Source organism: Pseudorca crassidens, chromosome 10 (genome assembly GCF_039906515.1).
Source record: "Pseudorca crassidens isolate mPseCra1 chromosome 10, mPseCra1.hap1, whole genome shotgun sequence".
Lineage (NCBI taxonomy): Eukaryota > Metazoa > Chordata > Mammalia > Artiodactyla > Delphinidae > Pseudorca > Pseudorca crassidens.
In genome coordinates, this window is record NC_090305.1 from 94,324,151 (window position 1) to 94,343,588 (window position 19,438).

Sequence of the window (19,438 nt, forward strand, 5' to 3'; positions counted from 1 at the left end):
TTTCCCCTAAATCACTTTTGCAAAGATGGTAAAAAGGTTTGACTTCATGTGCCAACATCAATTGATTGGAGCTAACAGCCTGAAGCGCTGCGTTGCGGATTGTGAATCTGTGTCTGGCATAGTCAATTTTCAGTGTCTGCCATGAGAGAAGGCATGGCATCTGCTGGTCCAAGTGATACATATATGCCGTCCCTACTCCACTCAGCACTAATGAATAATGCAAAACAGTGTCTGAACCCTGGGAGGTCCTGCTTGATGATGGGTTCCTTGTTTAAACCCAGTTCTCTGGGACACAGAGCATCTATAACAGGGGTCCTTTCAGCCACAGCCATGATTTCAGCAACCTAAGTTGTCAAGGGCTGTGGCCATTATCATATGTGTTAAACATCCATAAGTCCATCTTCTAATTAACAGAGGTACAATATGTGTCCTATTCCAGCCCTTCAATTTCAACTCGTCTCAGACACCTCCCCTCCACTCCTATTTCCCAAGATGCTATTCAAATATACTTATATTGATCATTTAGTGTCTTAGTATTAGAGGTGTCATCCAGAGGCTTCAGCTTTCAGAAATCAGAAGTCAATCGGTCACCCCCTCTTGGGATATCACTTCAGTATAGAAAAGCACACTCTTTCCTTTGACTCTCCCACTACCTGTTTATGGTGCATAATCACTAGGGCCGCTTTGCGTTTAAGGTTCCTCGCTGAGTTCTTTTTTTTTTTCTGGAATTAATGAGATTACTTACAATTTATAATGTCTTCCTTCTCCTCAGGTCAGAGGAAGACAAATGACTTATCGATCAGTTTACAAGCAAAAACAAACAAAGCAAAACAAAAATAGCAGAATCTTTAAAAAATTGACTTAAATTAACATAGTTGATGTCCAGCTAGCAGGACAGGTGTTCTTTTTATTATCCCTGTTTTTCAGATGAGAAAACTTATAAGTAGAAATTACTTTCTAGCTGAGAAGCACTGAAACCAAGACTCAGTCTATGTTGCTTGACACCAAATTCAGGGATCTTTCCACTGGGTTATGCTCTCTGCCCCTTTGCCCACACAGACTACCCACTGATGGTGATCCCTGTCTTTCTAGCTGCTCTCCATTCCAGCCCTGAGCTCCATGCTTTTGTAAATGGTTAATGCCAGGTAAATATTTGGCCAAAAAGTAAACCAATGACTGCATTCTCAAAACCTGTTTCATTTGTAGAATCATTTAAAATACACTTTATCACATCTACTTGCTTAGAATCATATCTTAGTTGAAATTTAACCTCACAAGACTGTGCAAAAAGTAGGAGAGGTGCGTATAAATCTATCTAAAGATCAGGAGGCTCTCGTGCTGTTGAAACAACTGTCAAAGCCCAAAATGGTTGCAATGCAAGGACTAGAATCCAGGTCTCCTGACTATCAAGTCAGTTATCCTTCTACACAGCACAGCTTAACTCAAATATAAGTGCGTATGCCTGTTTGTGTGTGTGTGTGTGTGTGTGTGTGTGTGTATAAAAGTTCTAGTTCTTGACCTGCCAATAAACTACCTGTGTGAATCTTAGCAAGTTACTGGGTCTCTTTGGATCCCACTTTCTTTATTTGTCAAAATAGGGTGTTGGATTTGATGGTGTGCTTATAAAATCATGGGATTTTAATGCTGCAGGATACTTAGAGGTCATCTAATTCTACTCTTTAAATTTACAGATAAAGAAAAGTGATCTCTTCTAGCTCCAGATTAAATCCTGAGAGGAACATATGGCTTGCTAACAGAACCAGCTCATCTGAATATTGCAACTACCCCATCATCCCATTTCTGCCCACTTATCATGTGCCTGTCATCCAGGCATGTAATTTCTCTAGGCCTCAGCTTCCTGATCTGTAAAATCACAGGGGTTGGATTTAGGTCCCTTTCAAATTTAAAACTGAGGATTAAGAACGGTATCTTCGAAAACTGACATCTTTGCTACCCCTTGGGATATGACTCAGAATGTCGTGCAACATAATATAACTCTAGAAAGAAATTAGGCAGCATCAAGGTGAAGTTAAGAGCATTCATCTTGAGGACTCTGATCAGAGGGTAAACTTGCTCATTGAAAATTCCTTGATTGATGTCTTCTTTTAAAAATAATAAACATCCTTCGCTGTTGGCCCAAAGATATGGAAAAAGGAACCAATTAAGAGGGTGATGTTTCATAGTTAATTTCCTATAGACTTACATGCTACGAGTTAGAAAACCATCCCTAGGTCCTTCTGCCTTAATAGCTATCACATTCTAACCAGTCTCAGTATTTTTCAGTTGAGCATCAGAAACCTCACAATCTATTAAATACTGCATTCCAAGTATCTGTTTACTCAGTTGATAAAAATTGCCAATGGGACAGGAACTGTCTGTCACTTCCAGAGCAATTAGTGTGTGAAAACTTATCAAAAGAAATCTGTCAAGTTTGAACAAGTATAAATATTGCATGAAAGTCCCTAAGGAAATCAGATGGAGTGGGATACATTTTTGCAGCACATGAGCATTTATTTTGTTTTATTTACTTGGCTTTATTTTTTCAGAATGTGGATAGCATTTCATGTAACCCAGTGAATTAATGTTCTGCTCTGATAAAAATAGACTGGTTCTTAGGGGAGAACTGCGTTGTCTCATGAGTAATATAACAATACTAACTCCTTGCTTTCAAACTCCAAAAGCTTTTACTACTTTGGGAGGGAGCATTGGAATGGGAGTGTAGGTAGAAGGACTAAGATGTAGTCTGTTTTGCCACTTTCTGACTCTCCAGTCTTACCTTTTCTAGGCCTCAGAATTGTCATATTTTTTGTTTGGTTGTTGTTGGCTTTTTGCTTTGTTAAAAAACACTTTTCTTTTTTTGGCCACCCTGTGTGGTTTGCAGGATCTTAGTTCCCTGACCAGAGATCGAACCTGGGCCCTCAGCAGTGAAAGTGCTGAGTCTTAACCACTGGACTGCTAGGGAATTCCCTTTTTTTTTTCTTTCTTTAATAATATTTAAGCTATGGTTAAAATCATGAAAAGCCTACAGGCATATAGGCAAGAATTGAAAAGGTATTCTGAACAATAGCTATCATTATGTTGAGGTAATGGAATTGCTAGGGAGTTTTGTTTTAAGATTTTATAAATTCAGTTTGTTTTTTACTTTTTAATGCCCTTCACCCATTTCTCCTACTACCTCACCCCCTGCCTCTGGCAACTACCAATCTGTTCTTCATATATATAAACTTGGTTTGTTGGTTTGTTGCTTTGTGTTTTAGATTCCACATATAACTAAGATCATGTGATAATCATCTTTCTTTCTTTGACTTATTTCGCTTAGCATAATACTCTCAAGGTCTATCCATGTTGTCCCAAATGGCAAGATTTAATCCTTTTTTAATGGCTGAATTATATTCTATTCTCTGTATATGTGTGTGTGTGTGTGTGTGTGTGTGTCTGTGTGTGTGTGTATTTATATTTATACATGATTTGTTTATCCATTCATCCACCAGTGGACACTTAGGTTGTTTCTATGCCTGACTATTGTAAATAATGCTGCAGTGAACATGGGGGAGCAGATATCTTTTCAAGTTAGTGTTTTAGTTTTCTTGACGTAAGTACCCAGAAGTGGGATTGCTGGATCATATGGAAGTTCTATTTTTAATTTTTTGAAGAACCTCCATACTGTGTTCCATAGTGGTTGCACCAATTTATATTCCCACCAACACAAGGGTTGTTGTGCAACAACAACCCTTGTTGCACAAGGGTTCCCTTTTCTCCACACCCTCTCCAATGCATGTTATTTCTTGTCCTTTTGATAATAGCCATTCTAACAGGTATGAGATTATAGCTCATCGTGATTTTCATTTGCATCTTCCTGATGATTAACGACGTTGAGCATCTTTTTATGTGCCTGTTGGCCATCAGTATGTCTTCTATGGAAAAATACTTGTTCAGATCTGCCCTTCTTTTTTTTTTTTTTAACATTTTTATTAGATTATAATTGCTTTACAATGGTGTGTTACTTTCAGCTTTATAACAAAGTGAATCAGCTATACACATACATATATCCCCATATCTCCTCCCTCTTACGTCTCTCTCCGACCCTCACTATCCCACCCCTCTAGGTGGACACAAAGCACCGAGCTGATCTCCCTGTGCTATGCGGCTGCTTCCCACTAGCTATCTGTTTTACATTTGGTAGTGTATATATGTCCATGCCACTCTCTCATTTTGTCCCAGCTTACCCTTCCCCCTGCCCGTGTCCTCAAGTACATTCTCTACGTCTGCGTCTTTATTCCTGTCCTGCCCCTAGGTTCTTCAGAACCTTTTTTTTTAATTCCATATATATATGTTAGCATATGGAATTTGTTTTTCTCTTTCTGACTTACTTCACTCTGTATGACAGTCTCTAGGTCCATCCACTCATGACAAATAACTCAATTTCGTTTCTTTTTATGGCTGAGTAATATTCCATTGTATATATGTGCCACATCTTCTTTATCCATTCATCTGTTGATGGACACTTAGGTTGCTTCCATGTTCTGGCTGATGTAAATGGAGCTGCAGTGAACATTGTGGTACATGACTCTGAATTATGGTTTTCTCACGGTATATGCCCAGTAGTGGGATTCCTGGGTTGTATGGTAGTTCCATTTTTAGTTTTTTAAGGAACCTCCATACTGTTCTCCATAGTGGCTATATCAGTTTACATTCCTGGCAACAGTGCAAGAGGATTCCCTTTTCTCCACACACTCTCCAGCATTTATTGTTTATACATTTTTTGATGATGGCCATTCTGACCTGTGTGAGGTGATACCTCATTGTAGTTTTTTTTCTTTTTTTTTTTGAATTTTTGAATTTTATTTTATTTTTTTTATACAGCATGTTCTTATTAGTCATCAGTTTTATACACATCAGTGTATACATGTCAATCCGAGTCGCCCAATGCATCACACCACCACCCCCTTGGCTTTCCCCCCATGGTGTCCATACGTTTGTTCTCTACATCTGTGTCTCAACTTCTGCCCTGCAAACCAGTTCATCTGTACCATTATTCTAGGTTCCACATACATGCGTTAACATACGATATTTGCTTTTCTCTTTCTGACTTACTTCACTCTGTATGACAGTCTCTAGATCCATCCACGTCTCAACAAATGACCCAATTTCATTCCTTTTTATGGCTGAGTAATATTCCATTGTATATATGTGCTGCATCTTCTTTATCCATTCATCTGTTGATGAGCACTTAGGTTGCTTCCATGACCTGGCTATTGTAAATAGTGCTGTGGTGAACGTTGGGGTGCATGTGTATTTTTGAATTATGGTTTTCTCTGGGTATATGCCCAGAAGTGGGATTGCTGGATCATATGGAAATTCTACTTTTAGTTTTTTAAGGAACCTCCATACTGTTCTCCACAGTGGCTGTATCAATTTACATTCCCACCAACAGTGCAAGAGGGTTCCCTTTTCTCCACACCCTCTCCAGCATTTGTTGTTTGTAGATTTTCTGATGATGCCCATTCTGACTGGTGTGAGGTGATACCTCATTGTAGTTTTGATTTGCATTTCTCTGCTAATTAGTGATGTTGAGCATCCTTTCATGTGTTTGTTGGCAATCTGTATGTCTTCTTTGGAGAAATGTCTATTTAGGTGTTCTGCCCATTTTTGGATTGGGTTGTTTGTTTCTTTAATATTGAGGAGCATGAACTGTTTATATATATTGGAGATTAATCCTGTGTCCATTGATTCGTTTGCAAATATTTTCTCCCATTCTGAGGGTTGTCTTTTCATCTTGTTTATGGTTTCCTTTGCTATGCAAAAGCTTTTAAGTTTCATTAGGTCCCATTTCTTTATTTTTGTTTTTATTTCCATTACTCCAGGAGATGGATCAAAAAAGATCTTGCTGTGATTTATGTCATAGAATGTTCTGCCTGTGTTTTCCTCTAAGAGTTTCATAGTGTCTGGCCTTACATTTAGGTCTTTAATCCATTTTGAGTTTATTTTTGTGTATGGTGTTAGGGAGTGTTCTAATTTCATTCTATTACATGTAGCTGTCCAGTTTTCGAAGCATCACTTATTGAAGAGACTGTCTTTTCTCCATTGTATATCTTTGCCTCCTTTGTCATAGATTAGTTGACCATAGGTGCGTGCGTTTGCCTCTGGCCTTTCTGTCTTGTTCCATTGATCTATGTTTCTGTTTTTGTGCCAGTACCATATTGTCTTGATTACTGTAGCTTTGTAGTATAGTCTGAAGTCAATGAGTCTGATTCCTCCAGCTCCTTTTTTTTCCCTCAAGACTGCTTCGGCTATTCGGGGTCTTTTGTGTCTCCATACAAATTTTAAGATTTTTTGTTCTAGTTCCATAAAAAATGCCATTGGTAATTTGTTGGGGATTGCATTGAATCAGTAGATTGCTTTGGGTAGTATAGTCATTTTCACAATATTGATTCTTCCAATCCAAGAACACGGTATATCTCTCCATTTGTGTGTATCATCTTAATTTCTTTCATCAGTGTCTTATAGTTTTCTGCATACAGGTCTTTTGTCTCCTTAGGTAGATTTATTCCTAGGTATTTTATTCTTTTTGTTGCAATGGTAAATGGGAGTGTTTCCTTAATTTCCTTTTCAGACTTTTCATCATTACTGTATAGGAATTCAAGAGATTTCTGTTTATTAATTTTGTATCCTACTACTTTACCAAATTCATTGATTAGCTGTAGTACTTTTCTAGTAGCATCTTTAGGATTCTCTATGAGGATTTTTGCATCTATGTTCATCATTGATATTGGCCTATACTCTTCTTTCTTTGGGACATCTTTGTCTCGTTTTTGGTATCAGGGTGATGGTGGCCTCGTAGAATGAGTTTGGGAGTGTTCCTCCCTCTGCTATATTTTGGAAGAGTTTGAGAAGGATAGGTGTTAGCTCTTCTCTAAATGTTTGATAGAATTCGCCTGTGAAGCCATCTGGTCCTGAGCTTTTGTTTGTTGGAAGATTTTTAATCACAGTCTCAATTTCAGTGCTTGTGATTGGTCTGTTTATATTTTCTATTTCTTCCTGGTTCAGTCTCGGAAGGTGGTGCTTTTCTAAGAATTTGTCCATGTATTCCAGGTTGTCCATTTTATTGGCATAGAGTTGCTTGTAGTAATCTCTCATGATCCTTTGTATTTCTGCTGTGTCAGTTGTTACTTCTCCTTTTTCATTTCTAATTCTATTGATTTGAGTCTTCTCCCTTTTTTTCTTGGTGAGTCAGGCTAATAGTTTATCAATTTTGTTTATCCTCTTAAAGAACCAGCTTTTAGTTTTATTGATCTTTGCTATCGTTTCTTTCATTTCCTTTTCATTTATTTCTGATCTGATCTTTATGATTTCTTTCCTTCTGCTAACTTTGGGGTTTTTTTGCTCTTCTTTCTCTAATTGCTTTAGGTGTAAGATTAGGTTGTTTATTTGAGATGTTTCTTGTTTCTTGAGGTAGGATTGTATTGCTATAAACTTCCCATTAGAACTGCTTTGCTTCGTCCCATAGGTTTTGGGTCATTGTGTTTTCATTGTCACTTGTTTCTAGGTATTTTTTGATTTCCTCTTTGATTTCTTCAGTGATCTCTTGGGTATTTATTAGTGTATTGTTTAGCCTCCATGTGTTAGTATTTTTTACAGTTTTTTTCCTGTAATTGATATCTAGTCTCATAGTGTTGTGGTTGGAAAAGATACTTGATATGATTTCAATTTTCTTAAATTTACTAAGGCTTGATTTGTGACCTAAGAGGTGATCTATCCTGGAAAATGTTCCATGAGCACTTGAGAAGAAAGTGTATTCTGTTGTTTTTGGATGGAATGTCCTATAAATATCAATTAAGTCCATCTTGTTTAATGTATCATTTAAAGCTTGTGTTTCCTTATTTATTTTCATTTTGGATGATCTGTCCATTGGTAAAAATGGGGTGTTAAAGTCCCCTACTATGATTGTGATACTGTCGATTTCCCTTTTGTGGCCGTTAGCATTTACCTTATGTATTGAGGTGCTCCTATGTTGGGTGCATAAATATTTACAATTGTGCTGTCTTTTCTTTGGATTGATCCCTTCATCATTATGTAGTGTCCTTCATTGTCTCTTGTAATAGTCTTTATTTTAAGGTCTATTTTTTCTGATAAGAGAATTGCTACTCCAGCTTTCTTTTGATTTCCATTTGCATGGAATGTCTTTTTCCATCCCCTCACTTTCAGTCTGTATGTGTCCTTAGGTCTGAATTGGTCTCTTGTAGCAGCATATATATGGGTCTTGTTTTTGTATTCATTCAGCCAGTCTGTGTCTTTTAGTTGGAGCATTTAATCCATTTACATTTAAGGTTATGATTGATAAGAATGTTGCTATTCCCATTTTCTTAATTGTTTTGGGTTTGTTATTTTAGGTCTTTTCCTTCTCTTGTGTCTTCTGCCTAGAGAAGTCTTTAGCATTTGTTGTAAAGCTGGTTTGGTGGTGCTGAATTCTCTTAGCATTTGCTTGTCTGTAAGGTTTTAATTTCTCCATCGAATCTGAATGAGATCCTTGCTGGGTAGAGTAATATTGGTTGTAGGTTCTTCCCTTTCATCACTTTAAATTTGTCCTGCCACACCCTTCTGGCTTGCAGAGTTTCTGCTGAGAAATTAGCTGTAAACCTTATGGAGATTCCCTTGTATGTTATTTGTTGCTTTTCCCTTGCTGCTTTTAATGTTTTTTCTTTGTATTTAATTTTTGATAGTTTGGTTAATATGTGTCTTGACATGTTTCTCGTTGGATTTATCCTCTTTGGGACTCTCTGTGCTTCCTGAACTTGATTGACTATTTCCTTTCCCATATTAGGGAAATTTTCAACTATAATCTCTTGAAATAATTTCTCAGTCCCTTTCTTTTTCTCTTCTTCTGGGATCCCTATAATTCGAATATTGGTGCATTTAATGTAGTCCCAGAAGTCTCTGAGACTGTCCTCAATTCTTTTCTTTCCTTTTTTATTCTGCTCTGTAGAAGTTATTTCCACTATTTTATCTTCCAGGTCACTTATCCGTTCTTCTGCCTCAGTTATTCTGCTATTGATTCCTTCTAGAGAATTTTTAATTTCACTTATTGTGTTGTTCATCATTGTTTGTTTGTTCTTTGGTTCTTCTAGGTCCTTGTTAAATGTTTCTTGCATTTTGTCTATTGTATTTCCAAGATTTTGAATCATCTTTACTATCATTACTCTGAATTCTTTTTCAGGTAGACTGCCTATTTTCTCTTCATTTGTTTGGTCTGGTGGGTTTTTACCTTTCTCCTTCATCTGCTATATATTTCTCTGTCTTCTCATTTTGCTTATCTTACTGTGTTTGGGGTCTTCTTTTTGCAGGCTGCAGGTTCTTAGTTCCCGTTGTTTTTGGCGTCTTCCCCCAGTGGGTATGGTTGGTTCCATGGGTTGTGTACACTTCCTGGTGGAGGGGACTAGTGCCTGTGTTCTGGTGGATGAGGCTGCATCTTGTCTTTCTGGTGGGCAGGACCGCATCTGGTGGTGTGTTTTGGGGTGTCTGTGACCTATTATGGTTTTAGGCAGCCTCTCTGTGAATGGGTGGGGTTGTGTTCCTTTCTTGCTATTTGTTTATCATGGGATGTCCAGCACTGTAGCTTGCTGGTTGTTGAGCGGAGCTTCGTCTTAGCGTTGAGATGGAGATCTCTGGGAGAGCTATCGCCATTTGATATTACATGGCTCCAGGAGGTCTCTGGTGGACCAGTGTTCTGAACTCAGCTCTCCAACCTAAGAGGAGCAGGCCTGACAGCCAGCCCGAGCACCAAGACCCTGTCAGCCACACGGCTGTAGTGTTGGAGGGTCTCCTGCAGAGGCAGGGCATGGCTGTTGCTCACTGCAGGGACAAGGACACTGGCTGCAGAAGTTCTGGGAAGTACTCCTGGGTGTGAGCCCTCCCGTAGTCCACCATTAGCCCCACCAAAGAGCTGGGTGTCAGAATGGGAGAAATTATTTGCAAATGAAGCAACTGACAAAGGATTAATCTCCAAAATTTACAAGCAGCTCATGCAGCTCAGTATCAAAAAACAACCCAATCCAAAAATGGGCAGAACACCTAAATAGACATTTCTTGAAAGAAAATATACAGATCGCCAACAAACACATGAAAGAATGCTCAACATCATTAATCATTAGAGAAATGCAAATCAAAACTACAATGAAATATCACCTCTCACCAGTCAGAATGGCCATCATCAAAAAATGCACAAACAATAAATGCTGAAGAGCGTGTGGAGAAAAAGGGACCCTGTTGCACTGTGGGTGGGAATGTAAATTGATAGAGTCACTATGGAGAACAGTATGGAGGTTCCTTAAAAAACTAAAAATAGAACTACCATACGACCCAGCAGTCCCACTACTGGGCATATACCCTGAGAAAACCATAATTCAAAATATTCATGTAGCACAATGTTCATTGTAGCTCTGTTTACAATAGCCAGGATATGGAAGCAACCTAAGCGTCCATCGACAGATGAATGGATAAAGAAGATGTGATACATATATACAATAGAATATTACTCAGCCATAAAAAGAAACAAAATTGAATTATTTGTAGTGAGGTGGATGAACCTAGAGACTGTCATACAGAGTGAAATAAGTCAGAAAGAGAAAAACAAATACCGTATGCTAACACATGTATATGGAGTCTAAAAAAAAAAAAAAAAGAGAGAAAAAATGGTCATGAAGAACCTAGGGCCAGGACGGGAATAAAGACACAGACCTACTAGAGAATGGACTTGAGGACACAGGGAGGGGGAAGGGTAAGCTGGGACAGAGTGAGAGAGTGGCATGGACATTTATACACTACCAAATGTAAAACCGAAAGCTAGTGGGAAGCAGCCGCATAGCACAGGGAGATCAGCTTGGTGCTTTGTGGCCACCTAGAGGGGTGGGATAGGGAGGGTGGGAGTGAGGGAGATGCAGGAGAGAAGAGACATGGGGATGTATGTGTATGTATAGCTGATTCACTTTGTTATAAAGCAGAAACTAACACACCATTTTAAAGCAATTATAGCCCAATAAAGAGTTAAAAAAAAGTAAAAAGAGCCGGGTAGGCTCCAGTGCTGAGTCGCCTCGGGCCAAACAGCCAACAGGGAGCTTCTGCCCATTTTTAGTCAGATTTTTTTTTTTTGCTGCTTCGTTGTAGTTCTTTATATTTTTTGGATATTAACCACCTTATCAGATATATGATTTGTAAATGTTTTCTTCCATTCAGTAGGTTGCCTTTTCAATTTATTGATGGTTTCATTCACTGTGCAGAAGTTTTTTAGGTTGATGCAGTTCCACTTGTTTATTTTACCTTTTGCTTTTGATGTTATATTCAGAAAGTCATCTCTAAGCCCCATGTCAAGGAGCTTACTGCCTATTATTTCTTCTGGGAGTTTTATGGTTTCAGGTCTTACATTCAAATCTTTAATCCCCTTTGAGTTATGTTTTGTGTATGGTTCAAGGTAGTGTTCCAGTTTAATTCTTTTGCATGTGACTGTCCAGTTTTCCCAATGTCATTTACCAAATTATTGTTCTTTCCCTATGGTATATTCTTGGCTCCTTAGCAGTAAGTTTACTAACCTTATATGTATAGGTTTATATCTGGACTCTCTATTCTCTTTCATTGATCTGTGTGTCTGTTTTTATGCTAATACCATACTGTTTTAATTACTGCAGCCTTGTAGTATAGTTTGAATTTAGTGAGTGTGATGCCTTCAGCTTTGTTCCTCTTTCATACCTGTAAAAAGAACAGATAAGACAAGTTATATGTTGTGTAATTTTTAGTCTTACTACATATTTCCCTGCTTTGATGTCTGCATTATCATTATATTGATTACTCATGCTCCTTACTCATTGTTGTGGGCAAATAAAAATACAGTATTCCAGGTAGTGCTCTTTACTGTGAAGAAAAATAAATTAATATTATTTTTAGAGACTTTCTCCCTTCAAGGGGCTCAGCGTTCAGCTCAGTGTGATCTCACCAGTGCACCAGCCAAGATTCTTTGGCTAACCTTTGCACTTTGGGGTTCAACAGTATTTTACAAAGGTTGCATGTTGAATTGATGTTAGTTACCATCCTTAGCACAATCCATTTGAGACTTGTCTTCAGAACTATGGTTTGTTCCTTTGTCTACAGCATTGGAAATGGTTACAGTGTTATATTACTATTACAATTTCGGAAACTTATTGCAACTTTATTTCAACATTTTGTTGTTTTCTGTTGTTTATTGTAACTTAATGGCTTTCCCCAGAACTGAAGTAATACAGTTAATAATCTTTATATTATACTTACCATTTCTTGAATTGAAATCATTGCATTAGTTCAGGGTTTCCCAACCTAGGTTTTGTGACATCGTAATAATTTTTTAGAAAAACAGTGTGTGGGTGGAGGGGTTGGGAGGCAGTTCTATATCAAATAAGTTTGCATGGCTTACATACTCTAAGAAATTTGAGGAACGTTGGCATGTTAAAAACCTCTTGCAAGTCCTGAAAGGAAAAATTTTTAAATCAGTTAAACTTTACTTAATCCAGTGTTTCTTAAAGTCATTTGGTCATGTAACCTTTTTAAATTTGAGGTAGACGGGGGTGTAGAGAACTCCTATTAACAGGGAATTAATATTCCAAGGACCACAGTTTAGAAAATCCTGCAGAATATGTTTACGGTTGTTTGCATCTCCTAGTAAAGCACTAAGTAACAAAATCAGTGAAACCAAAATAATTTAAATAGATCAACAGCATGTTCATTGACTTTTGTTCTTATATTTACTTTAAAAATGATTAACTTTTAATGATACAGATGTGCTTATGACTCAGAGAGCTTTCATGTAACTTGATCGTCACCACATATCCCTTTGATGGATTAAGAAATTGAAAGGGAGAGTGTTTAAATTTAAATGGCTTTCTTTATGGAATACAGGTTTGAGTTTTGGTTTTCTCGTCTTTTTTTTTTTTTTTTTACTCCAATTAGGAAAATAACAAAGCAGATGTCTTTTTTCCTGATATGCGTGGTCCATACAACTTTCTAGTTACTAAACTGTCCTTCTCCTACAAAATTAAGAAAGCCTTGTGGCACTAGCCACTAACAACAGTTTTAAAAAATATCTTCAGGAAAAATATATATATATACAGTTTATATATGTGATTATAACTCTCTTTGGAGAAGTGTGTGTTAATTAATATTTTGCTGGTAAATTACTTTCTAATTTCTACCTTGTGACTTTGGATATGTTAATTTATTCTTAAAACTCTCTTATAGTTAATTAGGGGATAAGCAGTGTTCTCTTCATTGTTCATATGAGAAAATTGAGAAGCTCAGAGATTACTTTGTTTTCCTGAAACTCACATACCAAATTGAGAGAGGAGTACATTGCTGTGTGCTGTTTGTTAAATCTCCTGTATTTATGGGAAAATTGCCGTATCACATGGTACTTCTTCATGACCTATTAGAGGGGCTTTTCCTCCCCCAGATTTTAGTTTCTTGAGGAAGTAACTAGCTTTTTGGGAAGCACTTGTCTATTTACACTGAGTATCCTCTTGACATCAGCATGGGGTTATTTATAATTACATGCACATGTGTAAATAAAATGATTAGCTATTCTTATATAAACATAATTATATCTCTCTAAAATAATGCATATGGAAATGTTATAATCCAGTGATAAAGGGAAAGAAATCTGCATGACCCCTCCTTTGTATGCAAACAGTGGGTTATTTAAGACAGAATATGTTTCCTGTTGCACATTCAGTTATTGAGGCCAGTTACAACTGGGGACTCATTGAAGTACTAAACAACAATTGCCTTTTCCAATAGTTAGCATTCTCTATACAAAGCTGAGGTGACCTTTCTGCCATTTTCCAAGGACACTCCATACATTTGGAATTTAGGCCAGGATCATATTAAAGAGCAGCATACAAGAACACAGCCAACCAGTTCTGAAACCTGAGACTCCCTTTGCCTCTAGTTGCTTCCTCTTCCTGCCTAAAATAACTTTTGAAAATAAAACAGGTCGTGTTGGCTAATCAGTGCCAGTGGGTACTATATCACTTCTCCAGCTTTGAACAAATCTGGGGATCACACTTTAAAGAGAGGAATCATGGAATGCCTGGAGCTAAAAAGTTTGGTTTCCTCAGAGCACAGTAGTTCACTGCAGCAAATCATTTAAACTCACTGTCATTTAGGTTTCTTTTCTGAAATTGAAAGCGTGGGCGGACGTGCTCGTTCACAAAACATTCACCTAGTTCTTAAGAAAAATTAGATCCTTCAAAGGAATATTTTCAGGTATGACTACCTATTACACTCATCCCACTGGCGTTCTGGGATGAGTGTTTGTGAGAAGGTCGCTCTTTGATGGCTACTTTATAGTCACTCCCTTACGTATGTAATAATATTTTCAGCTAATTTTCTAAAAATACAGATTTGCATTTATGGGACCAGGCAACCAGTCATTGTATGTTTAGTGAGTATTTGCTACAATATTAAATCCCCATCTCACTAAAATAGTGGGAAAGGAGTTCAACCTCACAAGTGAGAAAGGAGTAAGAATTTGCATCAAGAGTAAGAGGCATTGGGAAAAGACTGGATTGAGACTCAGAATTGTCTCTAATTAGGGCTGAGTTTAGATTCGTCACTTTGTTCCTCTGTGCCAAAGTTTCTCAGTTAATGGAAAACTATAAAATGTATTGGAAACCCGCAAAGTACTATGCAAGTATGTGGCACCGTGATGTACTATTATGATTATTATCTATCAATTGAAAGAAGTGATCTAAATAGTTTCCAGGGTATATCAAGATTGTAGACTCTCTGGGTCTGTAATTTGAGCATTAGCTCTGTAAGTAATTACATGGTGCTTGGCACATGGTTAGCAAACTATAAATGCTTACTTACTCCCTTGATTTAAAGAGATTGGACTTCTCTTAATCGGCTATCAGTGTACCTTCTAGTCATATAGGAATAAAATCTCACTGACTGATGGTAGGAAGACTATAAATGCTTTAAGGGACTGTAATTACTTCCTATTGATATTTAGCCCGCTGAAAAAGGACCATTGGGGAGGAATATGAATTTTTAACTTGACCAGTTCTTTCATGAGTACAGTAGAGTTCTTACAAAAGACATATTTGTAATGATGATTCCTTTTGCTTTCAGAGCTGAGCTATGCCTGGATTTTCAATGAATACCCTTCCTATCAGGATAATCGCCGCTTCGTTTCTCAAGAGACTGGGAATCTGTATATTGCCAAAGTAGAAAAATCAGATGTTGGAAATTATACCTGTGTGGTTACAAATACAGTAACAAACCAAAAGGTCCTGGGGCCACCCACACCGCTAATGTTGAGAAATGATGGTGAGTTTTCAAAGGGATTTTCGTAATTCTGCTTTTTGTGATCATAGGTTGAGTTCAGGAGGTTGTTATGTTATTGGCATGCAAAGCTTGACTGTGTCAATTAAATTTAAGAAAAGTTTAATGCTTTCTATATTCAGTATCTATATTTCCTACACTTACGTAAGAAAGAAACCCATGAATCCATTTTGGAAAACTAATTAGAAATCTAATTGCTAATCTCAACAGGAATGGAATGTGCATTTAGGTGACTATAAATAACAAAGGAATCTATTTCTTGTTTCTTTCCACTTAAATTGTGTACACAGGCAAAATGAAGTAGAAGGTTAAACAATTAGCTCATTAATCAATTCTATGTAATTTAGTATTCAGTGTCCAAAGAGAACTTCTAAATTATCCAAATAACTTCTGGATTTATGATACTGAAGACATAGTTCCAACCACAGTGAAATGCAAGAATGTCAAGTCTTATTTGAGATAGAAGTTTTAATTTCCCACACTTTGGTAAGAATATTTCAAGAAAATATATGAATTTCACTTTACTTACTCAGATGGATGGCATAACAGTATATGGTAATTCATCATGTGCGTTTTGAAGACAATCTTGCCGATTTGTGTGCCAAATTCTAATAGCACCATGCCTTTTCCCCACCATGAGTCCTTGTACATTCACGATGAGTATTTATATGTATTCTGTTCCCTCTTCTTGAAATGCTCTTCCTTCTCTTGGTCTCTTGACTAATACTGGTCCTTCCCATTTCTTCAAATGTATTACTTTCTCCAGGAGGTCATGTCTGTGTGACCCCTCCCCCTCAACTATGCTGTATCGGGTGCCTTCTTCAACCACCTCTGCAGAGAAAGTCTGAGCATCCTTACAGCATAGACCAAGCTTGAATTTTTGAGCAAATAATGTAGATTTCAATCATTCATTTACTTATTCATGCATTTAACATATGTTCATTTAGCACTTGCTATGTGGCAGTCACTACTCTGGGCACCAGTGAACAAAAATCATAAGACCCCTTCTCATGGCATTTACATTGTTCAGAGGATACAGGTACAAACAACCAAACATAAACAAAACCCAAAATGCAGTATGTTAGATAGTAATAAATAAATGAGTATGATGAAACAGAGGTTCTGTGGGGCAGAATGTCTACTTTAGACAGGGTTGTCATGCAAAACCTTTCTGAAGGGATGACATGAGCTGACACCTGAATGATAAGAAGTCTGTCCTGTGAAGAACAGAGGGAGGAGCTTTCCAGGCTGAGTTAACATCACATGCAAAGGCCCTGAGGCCTAAAAATAAATCACTTGGCACGTTCAGAGAGCAAAGAGAATGTGAGCCTTATGGAGCATAGTGACCAGGGAAGAGGGTGGTTTGAGTTGAGGTTGGAGACTGTGTTTTGTTTCAAGTGAAACGAAAAGCCATTCGAGGGTTTTATGTAAGAGAGTTATGTATGTTTTTTTTAAAAGATTGCTTAGCTACTGTGTGAAAAATGGACTTTTAAAAAAGTGAGGGTCAAAACTGGAAGTCCAGTTAAAGACGGTTGCCGTAATTCACTCAGTAAACGGTGGCAACTTGAACTACCGGGTGGCGGTGGAGAGGAGAGAAGGGGATGGATTCAGGATATAGTTTGCAGTTTGCTGCCAGGACTTGCTGATGCATTGCATGTGGGAGGTGGTGAAAGAGAAAATCGAGGATGACACATAGGTTTCTGGCACAGCAGCTGGGTGGATGGGAATGCCATTTACTGAAATGGTTTTACTGAACAGGTCTACAAGGGAGAAATTCAGAATATTATTTTGGTCATTATTTATGAAGCCAAAAGCATGACTTCTCCCTTGGTAACAGAAAGAATTGTTTGTTTTGTGCTTCTTGGTCCATCTCTCTATCATAATATTCATCTGGTATATTCATATTTACTTGTCAGCCTACCCTCCCCCACCCCGCTGACACTGACATGTGATCAAGCACAGACCAGAGTTTTCATCCAGTTTGGTGCGAGGGTGCAACACAGTGCTTGCCACATGGCAAATGTTAAATGACTGTGTTGCATTAGGCTGAGTTCCATTAAATAAAACTGAACAATCTCATCAGTTTAGCGAGAAAGGTAGGCAAAGGATCGATTCTGTTAAAAAGCTATCAGTGCCGTCTCTCTAGATCTAAGGATAAAAAATCTGTTTCGAGATATGTGTTCCAGGGGCATTCTGTACTGAATTATTTAAAAATACAGCCCCTCTGGCCTCTGCCCGTAATACGCTTATGCCAAAATGTCCGTTCAGTGGTGTTGTCCATTTTGGTATATCAAGGAAAAAATATAGTCAAATATTGACTTTGATGCACTAAGACACAGCCCAGGAGAAACATCACCCAGAGTTGCTGCTTCAGAGAGAAGGAACAAAAATTCAGGAACACGGGAAGTCCACAGTCTTCCTAGGTGACACAAGTTGGCCACAACTCTGCCTTCTGCTTGGCTTTTAGATTTATCTCGACTTGCTTAGTATATCTTCATAGAGATGACAAATGTGTTCTATTAGAATATTTTATCACAAAATTAGCAGACTAAGGATCTCATTCTTCAGCAATTAATGCCCATTCATTTCTAATTTCCATGAGAGCTGCATGGTGAAAATTCATAATATGTCTTTCCCATTTAGGCTGGAATACATAAAATGGCTGCTCAAACTGTATTACTAAGCACAAAAGAGATTATTTAATTAGCTCTTGTCTGGAGGTAAGAGAAAAGGGGAAAGATAAATCAAGAAGAGATTGCAAAATAAAAATGACATTCTTGTTAAAGTGTACACTGTGAGAGTAAAATCAATGAAATCATCGTTCTGCACAGTCTGGTATTTAGTGACTGTATATTAGAGTGCTAAGTGCAAGGTGAGCATAGAATTTGTACAAGCATCTCGATAACTGAAGCTCGCTCAAAATTTCATAGCCTCCTTCTGCCTCCAAAATGTGGGTAAGCAAGGCAATGGAGCTTTTTGCCTGCACTGAGCTAATTGGCATGGCTGATCATTTCCCTTGCTAAGTGCAGGTGTAGCTTAAAGAGCTAGGTATCCTCAATATTCAGGTTATTTCTTTAGAGTTTCAACTAAGCAGTCTGGACTGTGACTGTTTCCAGCCCCAAAGGTTACAGTGAGTCAGAAGTGAACAGCAGACAACTCCCATCAGTCCATGTTCCTATCGGGAACCAAGGGCGATGTGCTCCATGTTGATCCCACTGACCCTCTTTAGCTCTCTCCCCCAACACACTGTGGTTCTGCGAGACCTTCACACTTGTTGTTGCCTTTTCCCCAGCTCTTCACATGGCTCACCCCTGCCTACATCTCAGATCATGACTGAAATGTAGGGCAGGGTGTTGAGGAGGTAAGCCAGGTTCCCTGGGTGGAATCCAGCCCCACCACTTATTAGCGACGTGACCTTGGACATCAGTTTAACCTCACCTCACGGTGTTCTCATCAGTCAAATGAGGACAGCAGTACCTACCTCAGAGGCTTACTCCGTGTGTGAAATTATAGGTAAACTGCTTTGAACAGTGACAACACAGCAGTACTGTTTTGTACATCAATAACTTCCCTACCTAAGATATGCTCCACAAATTATATTTTTAAAAAGCAGATTACAGAGTGAATGGATACTGTTATCCTTGTTTTGTAAAATGTATGTGGCAAATGACAGAGAAAGCTGGAATCCTACTCTCCAAAATGCTAACAGTGTTAAACTTTAAAGCAGTTAACTTTTAGTGGTAAAATGTTCCGTTCTTATTTTCTTTCTGCTTCTCTGTGTTTTCTCATTTTTCTTCAGTGATTAGAGATTTTCTTTTTGTTTTAGAAAAATGTTTGGTGAAAGGGATATTCACATTTTATTGGATCTAGAAGGCACTTAGAGATCACCCAATTTTACACCTTTATTCTTTGAGAAAGAAGGGAACTAAGGACCAGAGAAGTAAGTCAGGACAGCAGTGGGATCAAATTCTTAGTCTCCAGTTACCATGCTATTTAACTGAGGTTCAGAAAAGATTTTTTGGCCTCTGGATTTACATATTTACCTTATGATTTTGCAAATTTTATTTTGGGAATTCTC

The 19,438-nt window shown here is 37.9% G+C and overlaps 1 protein-coding gene across 13 annotated transcripts in view; it reads left to right on the forward strand.

Annotated features, from left to right (window-relative positions):
- Nucleotides 1–19,438, forward strand: part of CNTN4 (contactin 4) — a 977,605-nt gene that overhangs the window by 769,027 nt on the left and 189,140 nt on the right. For all 13 annotated transcript variants that reach the window (XM_067755248.1, XM_067755246.1, XM_067755236.1 and 10 more), the window contains one exon: nt 15,148–15,345. In XM_067755248.1, the coding sequence (XP_067611349.1) occupies nt 15,148–15,345 (198 nt within the window). The remainder of the gene's footprint in view (nt 1–15,147; nt 15,346–19,438) is intronic.